The sequence below is a fragment of the Bos mutus genome, chromosome 9 (genome assembly GCF_027580195.1).
Source record: "Bos mutus isolate GX-2022 chromosome 9, NWIPB_WYAK_1.1, whole genome shotgun sequence".
In the NCBI taxonomy this organism is placed as follows: domain Eukaryota; kingdom Metazoa; phylum Chordata; class Mammalia; order Artiodactyla; family Bovidae; genus Bos; species Bos mutus.
The window spans coordinates 38,975,174-38,988,567 of NC_091625.1; the positions used below are offsets into that span (position 1 = coordinate 38,975,174).

The window sequence follows — 13,394 nt, forward strand, 5'->3', positions numbered from 1 at the left end:
ATGCCCCACTGCCACCATCAAGTTTGCCAAATGAATTGCAAAGCCCTGTGATCACTGGGAAATAATCCAGAAAGTCCCTCAAAACACAGGATCTTTCTGTTTCTTAATTAACCAAGAAGAATCAGGGAGACCCACCTCCTAGTGGCAAATGAAAGAGAAGGAAGGTGAGACTGTGGGAAAATGTCCCACGAAGAACAAATGCTTCTTCTCTTGAAGAATCATGCAGTATTTTTCAAGATAAATAGTTCTGTCCAGGCCCACCAACCAATAAACAACCACCCAAACCAAAAAGGATGAATGAAATCACCAATATAAGTTTAATTCTTGTATCATTTATTCCTGCCCTGGAGTCTTCGGTCTGGAAAGGACCTAAAACTCACGCACCTCTGCAGTTTTGTTTTATGCATGAAAAAAATGGGGTACAGAGAAACCGTGGCTCCACCAAAGCCTCATCCTCAGGCTAGAAGCCAGAGACCCTGGCTGCCCATCTGCAGACATTTATTCTGTGAACCTAGAACTTTTCTAGGGTTTGAAGGTAGATTTATTCAGCAAATGACCCTGTATCTCCTAGAGGTAAACTGAGCCTCAAGAACATAGGAGGCCTGAGGGAAGCTGCACCTCGGTGGCTGAAGGAATAAATGATCACGTTGCAACTTGTTCTGTGGGAAATTCTTTGGGGGATTAATTATGGTTGTGATTACACGGAGTGTGACTTTTCTTGAAGTCGCTTGGCATATTTATTTCATCCTGCTAGTCCAGGAAACTGAGGCACAGTTGAAAAGACCTTGACACCTTCCAGAAGCCTACAGACAAAGCCTGCTAGGAGATTGGTTTCTTTTTGTTGTATCTGTCAATTTCCAAAACAACAACAAAGCAAAGGTTTTTATTTTTTACTACTGTGATAGTCATCTTGCCCTCCGTCCTTTTTTTTTTTTTTTTGCCTCTCCCCTCTTCTGATTCTATGAGTGACCCTGGTTGGAGTGATACATAACTGTTTGGAACACCTGCACTACCTTTCAGATGAAGCAATGAGAAATGGATGGGTCTGGCTACCTCTCCTGTGGGTAGCGGGGAGGCTTTGGGAAGAGATGAACGTCAACAACATAAAGGAGCCCGGCTCATTCAATACAGCTGGCATTTGGGAGGGCCTGGTGCCCAGGCAGGACAGCATGTTCCTAACGTCATACTGATTTGTTTCATTTTCTGTTGCAAAAGGCTTTCAGACAGAATCATGAGATGCTGGTGGGAGGCTTTCAAAGACCCTGGGCAGTCACATGCTGCCAACCCACCCACATGTGCCACAGCCCCTCCATCTGTGCCACGCTTTTACTCCCAAATCTTTAGCCTCAAGCCAAGCAGGTGGGACCTGCAAGGGGGATGCTCAGTGTAGTTCAGCTCTCTATTGAATTTCCCAAGGACCGTCTGAGTCTGGGGCTCGGTTACACTTACACAGGTGTTTAGGAAGTGATATTTGAGCCTTTGCTAAACAATGGAAGTCTAGGATCGGCATCTACCTGGGCAAAGGTGACCATGGTCTGGACCTGCCTGCTCTTTTCCAGAAACACTTGTATGGAAGGAGTAGTTGCAGCCCCTGTCTCTTAGAACCTGTGAACTAAGACCAGGAGGGCACACGCTTCTTGTCCTTTGCCTGACCTCCCTTGGTTCCCTTCACCAGGAAGGTGCTGATGGTAGATGGCAGCGGGGGAGAGAGAGAGGGAGGGCGAGAGAACTCATGCCTGATGGATCCCATTAGGCTTAGTGTGCAAAGCAAGTTGAGATGAAGTAGCTGCTCTGGTATGCGGCCAAAACTGCTGTTCTATTTTTAGTCCCTCCCGCGTGCTTCTCAACCCCGCATTGTACACCCGGGCACCTGGATCGGCAGCGAGACAGGGAACTGAGCCACTCGTTTGTAAAGCTGGAAGGAAGGAGGCCATTGATGCGGGGCTTGTTTATCGCTGACAGGGAAGGGGGAGCTGGAATGTTAATGAGGACGGCTCTCTGAAGCATGCCTTCATGGTGAGCTAGGAGTTCAAAGGAGGAGGCAGGCTCAGTCCTGTGCCCAGCAAATGTGAACCGTTGATAGAGGGGAGAAATCAATTATGCTGTCGCAGGCCTCATGTCATTGTGCTGGAGTTGTTAGGAAAGGTAGGACAAGGACCAGATCTCAAAAGGAAACAAAGCCACATGGCCTTGAAGTATAACGAGTTTGCCATGGCAACTGATGGAAATGAGCCTCCGGGGCCCTGAGCAGGTGTGTTATCTTACAGAATAAACAGACTTCTCTCACTCCCAGGTTTTTATAATAAAACCTGTGTTTGGATTACTTTCCCCTCCTCTTTGTTACCGGGAGAAGCTGGCTGTTGCTCAATCAGCCCAAGGCTCTGGTGAGCGAAATGTAATCAGTGTTATCAAAAGGGCTGTTTTTGAAAAGCTGGCACTCGGCTTGGCCGCCAGCCTCATCGCTGAGCAGCAGCTGGGCTACAGGTACCTGTCTGGCCTTTGCCACCTTCCAGGTGATGTCTGGCCCAGAAATCTGCCCGTTCACGTGTTCAACAGTATGATGGGGAGGTGGGGCTCTCATGCTGGTGGCGGTCAAAAGCTGCAATCTTCCAGGGAGAGGAGAAATGTGTTTAGGTGAGTCTGGGACCTGACCAGTTTTCAGCATCTTGTATTATCTGGGATATGGGCCAAGGGTTCCTTGAGTTCAGGGATTAACTGATTCTATCTCCCAGTCTGTTGCTATAACAAAGTTCAGTTACTCAGAAACTTGCAGAGAGCTGCTGTTTCTCTGAGCTTTAAATCAATCTGAGATGGGGTCTGAGGTGACAGATTCTCATGTCCAAAATGTACACAAAATATGGAGATTTTGTAAAACCCTCCTAAATCAGAAAGAAAAGTTGACACTGTATTGTTCCAAGGCCAAAACCAACACAGCAGGATGGTCCTATTTTCATTGCTCTCACTTTGTGACTAAAGGAAAACTTCCATTCTGGCTTCAAATTGAGTTTCAAAACAAGATGCTCAAGAGTTTCATAACAGGCTCTTAGGACAGGGACAATTCTATACTGAAAGTGAAGTTAGTTGCTCAGTCGTGTCTGACTGTTTGTGACCCCATGGACTGTAGCCCACCAGGTTCCTCTGTCCACGGAATTCTCCAGGCAAGGATACTGGAGTGGGTTGTCATTCCCTTCTCCAGGAGATCTTCCCAACCCAGGGATCGAACCTGGGTCTTCTTCATTGCAGGCAAATTCTTTACCATCTGAGCCACCAGGGAAGTCCAGTTTTACACTAGGTTTGGGCAAAACATCCAACCCAAGAAGAATTGTGCCACCAGGTGTGTCCAAAACTCTCAGGCAGGAGTTACTGCTCCACAGCACTACCCTGCACCCCCTGCTTCTTTCCTCCAATAAGATGGCCCACATCAGCTCCTGCCCCTCTGTAGAGACCTATCCCCACTGCTGCCCCTCCATGCATCGCCTGATCTTTAAGCTTGGTAAGAAAAAAATGGCCTGAAGAATGGATTTAAGCTATGGTATCAGTGTGGAAACGATTTCATGCACAAACCCTCTCAGGCAAAGTGGCATCACCAAGGCCAGGCACTAAACCATGCTGGGAGGTAGGCTTAAGGGAGGTGGCATTCCCATATTCAAACATTTGAAATTCAAGATTCTAAACTAGGTCTTTGGAGACCAGCATATACTTATTCTTTGAAAAGACACACAAAGCGGAAGTTTCTGATAACCCAGTGTGAGCATGGGCGTTCTGATGCATCATGTTACCATTTCTAATGAAACTGTCCTGCAAAAGCTAAACCAGAAGGGTCAGGGGTGTGGTGGGGGGATGGGGAGGTTTAAGCAGCAGTCACAGATCGGCAACCAACCTCCAATTACTTATTAAATGCCTACTATGTGCAGGGGGCTCTGCTTGGCACAAGGATTGGTGAGACATGCTGTTGCCCTCCAACTATTTAAAATCTAACTGAGGAGCTAGGCCATCCTGTGAGAAGAGAAAACCCAAGGCAGCATACAGTAGAAGCTGAGCAAGTTGGACCACCTGGTCCCTTTTCCCTGGTCCTCATATGACCCGGGACTGAGCTCTCACTTATGCAGTTTCAAGGGCAGATCTTCAAAGAAGTGTGAGATTGGAGATTTTTCCTAATAAATAGGAGATGTGCTCACTCCTCCTAAACACATACACCTTTTAGATTATAATATTCAGAGTCCCTATAAATCACCATGTAAATGAGATCTGAGTTAGGAGACAGAATGTAAGAAATGGGAAAGTATAAAAATGCATCACAGAGTGTGCACATCAAGCCAATAAATGACAGTGCAGCCCACAGGGCATATATCAGTCCTCTGTAAAGAGCAGCCTAGACACACGCCTCAAGGAGGACCAGGCAGCACTGTAGGCAGTGGCAAGGTGAGGAAGTGCTATTTACATCTGGGGGTTGGGGGAGAGACCTAGCTGGTGCTGGGATCACCTTAGAGAGAGCAAAGGGATTCATGCACTCTGTTGGGTAGGGTGTAGAGAATGTTTGAAGTTGATCCTATCAGCTAAATATACAAATAACTGAGCCAGAGAGCAGAGAATGATAACATGCTGGAATGGACAGAGAGACTCTCTCCATGAATGAGTACAGGCATTGTCTAATATGCTCAAACAACATCTGTGGCAGAAAACACTGACCAGCTTGGTCTGTGATGTGTCTTGACATGTTTTGTACTTGAGTGAGTGGTAATCAGACACACCTGAGTTTGAATCTCCATTCGCTTACAAGTTGGTCTTAGACACAAGTTATTTTTACCTCTCAGAGTCTCAGCCATTGTAATGGGGACAACAGAACAATTCCTGGGGAGGTTATCAGGATAAGGGAAGATGGATGATACAAATATTGTAGAACAGGGCCTGGCATGTAGTAAATAATAATCCTTCATTTCTTGCCCTTTCCTTCTTGCTTTCTACCTCATAATGAATGATTATTTATGGGAACTTTGAACTTTTTCTTATTTCTAAAAAGTCAAATGGCAAATCCTAACAACAAACTTTCAGTTTAAAAATGAAGCCTCAGGAGAAGTCAGCTTATGAGCTTCTAAGCTGAAAACTTCCATTTAGCTTTTTTTTTGGTATTTATTTATTTGACTGGGCGGGTCTTAGCTGTGGTACATGGGATCTTCAGCTGTAGCACGTGGGACTTTTAGTTGTGGCATGTGGGATCTGGGCTTTCCTGGTGGCTCAGACAGTAAAGAATCTGCCTGCAATACAGGAAACCTGGGTTCAATCCCTGGGTCAGGCAGATCCCCTGGAGAAGGGAAAGGCTATCCACTCCAGTATTCTTGTCTGGAGAATTCCATGGACAGAGGAGCCTGGTGGGTTACAGTCCATGGGGTCTCAGAGAGTCAGACACAAGTGAGCAACACACACACACACACACACACACACACACACACACACACGGGATCTAGTTCCTTGAGCAGGGATCAAAGTCAGCCTCCCCACAACCCCCAGTGACCACTAGACTGCCAGGCAATATCCTTCCATCTAGGTTTTCAGAGAAGCTCACCAGCACAGTTTGTTTTAATAAGACTGCAAGAAGTCACAGCAGACCCAGAACAACCACGGCATCTGGAGACAGACTTCTTTTCTCCAGCATCTTGCTAAGGAGCAGGGCGCCAGCATCACTGGCTTGGATGATGAGAGGTATAACATGTCAAACTTGGCAATGAGGTTTGACACGAAAGGAAACTAACTTTAGAGATTCATAATGGGGCCTCAAAAATAGGATAATGGATTTGAAACTATTTTAGAAAGTAATTTGAAAGGCAGTTTTGTGTTCACATTATTCCTATTACTTAAAAAAGGAAGTTTTGAATTTGGATTGGGAAAACTACTATGCTTTCCTCTGGCTCTGCTTTTCCAAGAAATGAGGTATCACCACCTTCTCTTCAGAGCCTGCTGTGAACTATCTAGCCAGGGATGAAAGTGGGGGTGGGGTGCAGCGAACATTTAGATCGAAAGCTCAGCCCGGTCAGTGGCGTCGCACTCTAGGCGGCCCCATGGACTGCAGCGCGCCAGGGCGCCAGGACTCCCTGTCTGTTGATTAGCATTTCTTAGACCTCCTCCTTTTACTTCCAAAAGGAAAAAGTTCTCTTGAGAGCTCCCCATGTTGATTTATGTGCCAATATATAAATGTTTTTTACATGTATCTCTTTAAAAACTATAAGAACACAGAGTGAAAAAGTTCTAGACATTTGTAGTACACAATGTGTGAGGACATTCAACACTCCCAAGCTTTACACCTAAAAATGGTTAAGATGGTAAATTCTGTATTATGTGGGGTCTTTTCAACAACAATTAAACTACCAGAAAAAAAAATCAAATTTAACAAGTTAGAGGGAATTCCCTGGCAGTCTGGGGGTTAGGACTCTGCACTTGCACTGCAGGGGGCATGGGTTCAACGCCCCCCCCCACCCCTCAAGTAAGATCCCAGAAGCAGTATGGTGCTGCCAAAAGGAAAATTTTTTTAACAAGTTAGATATAAACAAGATCATCAGATAAATTAAAATGAAAAACATTAGTATAAAAGTAAAATTTTGCTGAAACTAAGTTGTCAATGTTGGATTTAATTATAGTTTATACACATAATTATAAAAGTATAATAAGATGTTTTTATGCATTTTGGGTCTCAGTTGTTGACTTAAATATTTGATTGTGAGCAGAATGGATGGCCCTTTGATTCATTATCATTACTATATCACTACTATAATTTTTCCTTCTATCAGGTTACTCATTTGAAACCATCAGTTGATTATTTTACTTGGTCCAATCCATCTAAAAATGGTTTTCTCCAAAATATAATATTGATAATTATTTTTTTAATGCTCCTAAAAAAAGTTCTTCACAGAGAATATTTGCAAGCTGAAACTTCATATAAATAAACACAACACACACAAACACATCTGCCAATAATCCGAATACAGTGGCTATTTTGTCTAGCTTCTTTTGAGTTCAGCCTATGATACCAAGAGACCTGTAATGACTCAATTTTCTCTCTATTTTCCTTTATTTGAACTTCTGTAAAGCTTCCTTTGTAGTGGTGCCATGATTCATTTGGCCTTCACTTTACATACGTATCATTTGTGTATGAAGTCAGTCAGCCTCGTTCTTTTCTCATTAGCCTGCGATAATTAAAGTTGCATGGTTATTTTTATGATGGAAAGTCAAAATTAATTTATTAAATAAAAGAAGACACAAATCTCATCACTGAAAAAGAGCAGTTTTAGCTTTTTAATTGGTAGGATAACTCAATGTAATTTTTATCAAACAGAAATCAAGATGGTTTTTGTATTTTGATGCCAGAAATGCCAATCTAAAGACTACCGACACTTTAAAAGTTAAATATTGCCACATTAATAATCATATGGTACCAACACAATTTTAAACACAAAGCACCAACACTAAATGTGGTTGTAAAATGAACATCCCAGATACGCTTATATTTTATAATGTAAGTTTTTTTAGATCATCATTGAAATAAAAATAAGTTATTACTGATGGATCATCAATAATACATACACAGACCTCTAGTTTGAGGAAACACTTTGATTATTCACAGATAATATAAATCTTTATAGAATGGGAGCACCAGAAAAGCATGCAGGAGGAGAAGGCCACTCCTACAGAGGCTCGGCTTAGCTCAGCATCAGAGCCACAGCAGGCTGAGAGGGTGGCCCAGCACGGGATGGCCCAGGTGGGCTGAGGATTGAGGGCGGGAGGGACAGCCCAGCAGGAGGTTTCAGAGCTCACATGGGGCGAGAGGAGTGTTCTTGCAAAGGGATAGCCTAGTGCAAGATGTTGGCATCCAGGCAGGCTGAAGAGGATATTTCAGAGCCCAGGTGGGGTGAGATGAGTAGCTGTGTAGGAAGATGGTCCAGTGGCCCAGCACAGGTTGTTGTACAAAGCAGGAATGTTACCTAGTAAGATACAATAAGCAGAGAACATAGCATCACTTCTGTATGGTATTGCTGATAAAGACATAATTGTGAGAAAACATCACATACAAGTTGAGGGACACTCCATGAAACAACTGGCCTATATTCTTTCAAAGCGCAAAGATATTAAAGTCAAGGAAAGATGGAGGAACGAACTAGTCCAGACTGAAGGAGACTAGGGAGACGTGGGGAATAGTTGCATAGTGTGGTTCAGAACTGGAATCCTTTTGTTACAAAGTATGTCATTCAGCCATGGAGAAACTTGACTACTGGAGTTTTAGGGCTAGATCCCAATGCACCAATGCTAATTTCCTAATTTTGCTGTTTGCACTGGAATTGTAGGGGAATGCCTCTGAGTCAACATGCGCTATGATATTCAAGAGTGATGGAGGAATTAGATCAACAGCTGCCTTGCATATGTTTCAGGGGAGAAAAGGTCTTTGTACTCGCAACTTTTCCGAAAATGTGAGATTGTCTCAAAATTTAAAATTTAATGAGATTGAGCAATGTTTCTTTTTCTTTTTTAAAAAGGATAAAAAATGCATGTATGAAGTCTGACCAACTCTGTAGGAATATCTTGCAAAATGGTAAAAGTTCCCATATGAGTGCTTAGTATGCGTAAGATGTTGAACTAAGCAGTTTGTATATTTTATCTCATTTACATTTCACACCAGTCTTACAGAGTGGATATTACTAGTATCATTTTACAGATGAGGAATCTGAGGCTCAGAGAGACTGAGTAACTTGACCAGGCTCTTAACTAATCTACTGTACTGCTCAAAAAAAAAAAAAGATTGGAAAAAAATTTCCAAAAGATTGGAGAATGCTAACAGCAGCATTCTCTGGGCAGTGGGACTACTAGTTTTTCCTTTTGTTGTTTTCAGTATTTTACAAAATATCTACAATGGTATGGTTGCTTTTGTAATTAGTAAAAAAGAGAAAGCTGTCATTTACAAAATATTCATTTATTGTGAAGCGATGTCATAAAAATATGTTGGTTATTTGAAACCGTACTGAACAACCCAAACCACTAACAGTGGTATTATCTCTTAGTAGTGGTGTTATTGGTGACATTCAGTTTTGATTTTTTGCTTTTCTGTATTCTACTAAGTTTCTATAATTAATTCTTTCGTTCATTCACAAATACTTACTGAGCATCTGCTATGATTTATTTTTATAAGAAGAAAAAATTTTAAAGAAAGAAATGTACTGTGTAAGTCTAAAGTTGTAAATTTTATTCAAAAAGCAAGAAGGGATAATATGTATGCTTAGAAAAAGACTAGGCACCAAGATGTTACTAGCAGTGTTACATACTAAGATGTTTCAGCGGTGAGTTAGTGGCAAGTTTATCTTTTCTTAATACTCTTCCATGCTTTCCTTGTTTTCAACTATAAATTACTTACCTGTTCTATTCATAGCTGTGCCTCCGGTGCTAAGAGGAGGTGCCACATAGTAGGAGTTCAAGAAGATCTTTTTTGAATGAACCCATACTTTTGATTATAAATTGCTGTTTTAAAAAACACTTTTACTTATCATTCTATTATAGTCGGCAAACTTGGCATTCAACTTGTGCTCTTCTAAGCTGGAGGAGACCTAAGAGATTGTAGTAGGGGGCTCTAGTGGCCATTTAACAGGTGGTGGTGGTGAGGAGAGCTACATGACGGGAAGACAGGGTGAGCAGAAAGTGGGGAAACACCATTCAGAAGCCATGTGTTGTTTATTGTATTTATTAAGATTTCTGTTCAACCTATTTTTAGGAGAATTGGTGACACATCACTATACCAGTGTCTATTGAGGATAGACCTTGTGTTGTATGGCTTAGTTTCTTGGTAGTGATATCTGAGGTTCACAGAGGAATGGAGGGCTGGGATGAGGTTGGGGTAACTCAGTCATAAGCCCCTGTTTTGCTTGTAATTAGGAAGCTTACATCTCTGGTTTTACAAAGTAATGTAGATCAAAACCATAGGAGAGACTAGATACTGGGCCAGTGAGGGAGAGAAGTCCCTCAGCTGGTCTATGAATCAAGCTGACTGCCCAGCATCTATAGCTTCAGTTGGCTGTTCAACTCTCAACTCATTTGCAGGGAGATGTTGTATGTTACATGATTTTGCCTAATTCAAAGATTCTCAAAAGTCACGTGAATAGTCCTTATGTGTATCTGGGGGTTACCAGAAGAAACAAACCTCTTGTCAGCCTCGAATCCTCTCTTTCTCTTCCAGCAATACACTGGCAAATTCTGTTGGTTCTACCTTCAAACTACATCCAGAACCTGAGCACTGGCCCCTCTCTAGCCTTATTTGGTTTATTGCAAGAGCCTCTGAACTCCTCCCTGCTTCAGCCCTCACAGCAGCCACAGGATCCTTTCAAAACCTCAGTCAGATCACATCTTTACAGCAACCTACATTAGCCACAGCCCTTACAGCAAGGTGCTGGCTTGTGTCCCACAACTTGCTCTTACTTCTCTGACCTACTTTTCTCCAGCTTGCCCCTTGCTCACTCCACTCCAACATCCAGTCTTCCTTGCTGCTCCTCCAACACACCAGGCACCCTGTGCCCTTGCTATATCCTCTGCAGGAACACCCCCACTCTCTCTCTCTCTTGAGGTCTTCCCTCGGATGTCACCACATCAGACAGACCATTTCTGACCATCTCTATCAAGTAGAGACCACCTCCCCAGATACCTGCTCCTTTACTTTGCCTTTTTTCCCCTCCTTGCAGTCATGATCACTGGGACAGTTCTGACAACGGAGTGTGTCTGATTTTCCTAAACACATCATGTGGTTGCTCTTCCTCACCTGTTGACGTTGGGTGCAGCCACGTACCTAGCTCTCTCCTGCGCTGTGTGAGGGGGAGGGCCGTGTGTGGCTTTCAGGAGGAAGCCAGTGCGGAGTTCACTGCTCTGTCTCCTCTCTCTCCTGCAGACATCGGCCGTGCTCCACATGGGGCTTCTCCAGGCAGCCTGGGCCCCAGAGTGAAGGTGCATGAGCTGAGCCCCCGGCTGGCCTGCAATGAACAGAGCGCGTTGTTGTTCTTCAGTCACTAAGTTGTGTCTGACTCTTTGGGACCTCAGGACTGCAGCATGCCAGGCTTCCTGTCCTTCAGTATCTCCTAGAATTTATTCAAACTTATGTCCATTGAGTTGGTGATGAACACACTGTGTAAGTGAGGGATATAAACTTCTTTTTTCAAGCCATCGAACTTGGCTTGTTTAAAACCACAAAACAACTAGCCTATCCTGACTGAAACACTCTGACATATTCCATATTTATTTGCTGTCTCTTCCTATTCCCCTCTAGAATGTAATCTTTTTGATGGTAGGGCTTTGTTCACTATTATATCTCCAGGTCCTGAAACAGTGCCTGGCATGTGGTAGGTATTCAATAAATATCTGTCGCCTGACCGAATGAATGATGAATTGATCACCCCAACTGAAACAGGAAGATTTCACAATGGCAGGTGTTAACTATTCCTGGATGTGTCCACAAAAGTGTTCGTTTGACGTGATCTGAATGGAACAAGATGGTTCCTGATTCAAGATTAGCAGTGTGGCTGCTCGCCTCACCAGACACAGTTTGAAAGCACAAATTGCCTGTGGGCACATAACACAGTGAGTCGTGGAGGCACATAAAGTAGTTAAAGTTACCACACAAACGGAGATTTGGCATACTGCTGAGGGGACCCAGCGACAACCATAAATAAAAAGCATTAGCAGCATTTGTGTCGATGCTGAGTGCTGACGTGGTTTCCTTTCCCTGTGTGGACATTAGCATTTGTAATGAACTGAGCTTCACAGGCTTGAGGTTTTATCTGCCGTTATCATAAATTGGTGTATGAGCCCCTCTCAGGACTTTTGCAAAAGCTGTGTGTGCTTTTGTGAGCTGCTTTCTTTTCAGGCTTCCTCCTGGTACGCCTGAATTTGGATGGGAATAATGCATTTCCTGTATCGTGTGGCACCGTACAAGGAAACCCATTGTATCCCCTCAGAGGAAGAGTACATCTGTAAGTAGTTTTTAAGAGTGTACTGAAGGATCTTGTTAGGGTGACTTATTCTCCCAGTTCCATTTGGTTGATGAAGTGGATCACGTGACAGATGTGCATAATGAACTGCTTCAGTTGCTGCCAGTGGGAAGCTCAACCTATAAAATGTGAAATCTCTTGGACTCATTGAGGGCAGAGCAAGCTGATCACACAAGAGAGAACTCTGCCTGATTCCGAGTTGTCATTTCTTACTGCCGCATACAGTGCACCAGTGTTCCTGGGCTTTGCTTTTCCTTTCTCCCAGAGGAACTGCCTTTCCAGTTTATTCTTAATTCAAACTGGAAAGGCAGTGGTTTCTGCATACAATTTCCCCAAAGAGCAAACATGATTAAGATGTTCAAGTAATCATCCATGAAATGCACTTGCAAGGAGCCTTTATGTTTTGTCGTTAAAAGAGGAAATAATTTACATCATCCAGTAGGATTGTGGGTTGGTTTTTTTTGTTTTTGTTTTTTCCCTCTTCCCTACCTCTTTTCCCCTCACTCTTTCCTATGTTTTCTTTCTCCGCTCCATTATTTTATTTTCCTCTTTATTTTCATTGACTGCAGTCATAAGGGATGTAACTTGTTTCCCATTTCCATGCATTGTATGGAACAGTGACATCCAAGCCAAAAAGACACAGGTGACCAATCTATTCCAGTAGTGGTCTAACTTCCAGCTCATTCTAGATGCTTCTGGGTTACTAAGGGACAATGAATGGAAAAATAAAGAGCAATCATGCAAATTTTAGTCCTAGATATGAGCATTGGGGAAATGACGAAAAAGGCTGTAAGTCAGTTCACTTCACTTGTACCACAGAGCATCCCCATGGGCTGAGCATCAGGCTAAGCACTGTGCAGGGAGCTGAAGAGAGAGCACACAGCCCTTGGAAGTTGGTGAGTAAGTGATGGTGTATGATGACATATCCAAATGCCATAGTAGCAGCAAAGATAATAGGGCTTTAGGTGGTGCCAGAGGGGAGGTCTCAATGAGAATTTAAATGGTCAGGCAAGGATTTGAGCTGAAAGCAGGAACTGAGTTAGATCTGAAAGGACAAGTAGATTTGGAATGCTGTCAGAAGAGCAAAATAGCATATTAAAGAGGTCAAGAGTGCATGGCATCTTGATCAAACTCAGCTGTTTGGGGTACCTCACTTTTAGCCCCAATTCCCCAAGTAGCCATATGTCAATTACACAGGTTACCTAAAGAACATTTATATATATATATATATCTGGAAGAGGAAATAGCAACCCACTCCAGTATTCATGCCTGAAAAATCCCATGGACAGAAAAGTCTGGTGGGCTACAGTCTAATAGGGTCTCAAAGAGTCGGAGATGACTAAGCATGACACCGATATTCATATATATACACACACACATATATAT

At 43.1% G+C, this 13,394-nt stretch overlaps 1 protein-coding gene across 13 annotated transcripts in view; it reads right to left on the reverse strand.

Annotated features, from left to right (window-relative positions):
• Positions 1–13,394, reverse strand: part of LOC106700590 (collagen alpha-1(I) chain-like) — a 97,648-nt gene that overhangs the window by 36,603 nt on the left and 47,651 nt on the right. For 2 of the 13 annotated variants that reach the window (XR_011465334.1, XR_011465338.1), the window contains exon 3: positions 10,787–10,994. The exons of 3 other annotated variants lie outside the window; for them this stretch is intronic. Coding sequence is in view for 4 of the 10 variants with exons in the window: in XM_070376431.1 (XP_070232532.1) it covers positions 7,970–7,973; positions 10,787–10,994 (212 nt within the window). In the remaining 6 variants the exon portion in view is untranslated. Of the gene's footprint in view, positions 1–6,694; positions 7,974–10,786; positions 10,995–13,394 lie in introns of those variants that run through there. 8 more of the 13 variants (XM_070376434.1, XM_070376437.1, XM_070376432.1 and 5 more) reach the window with 7 other exon arrangements.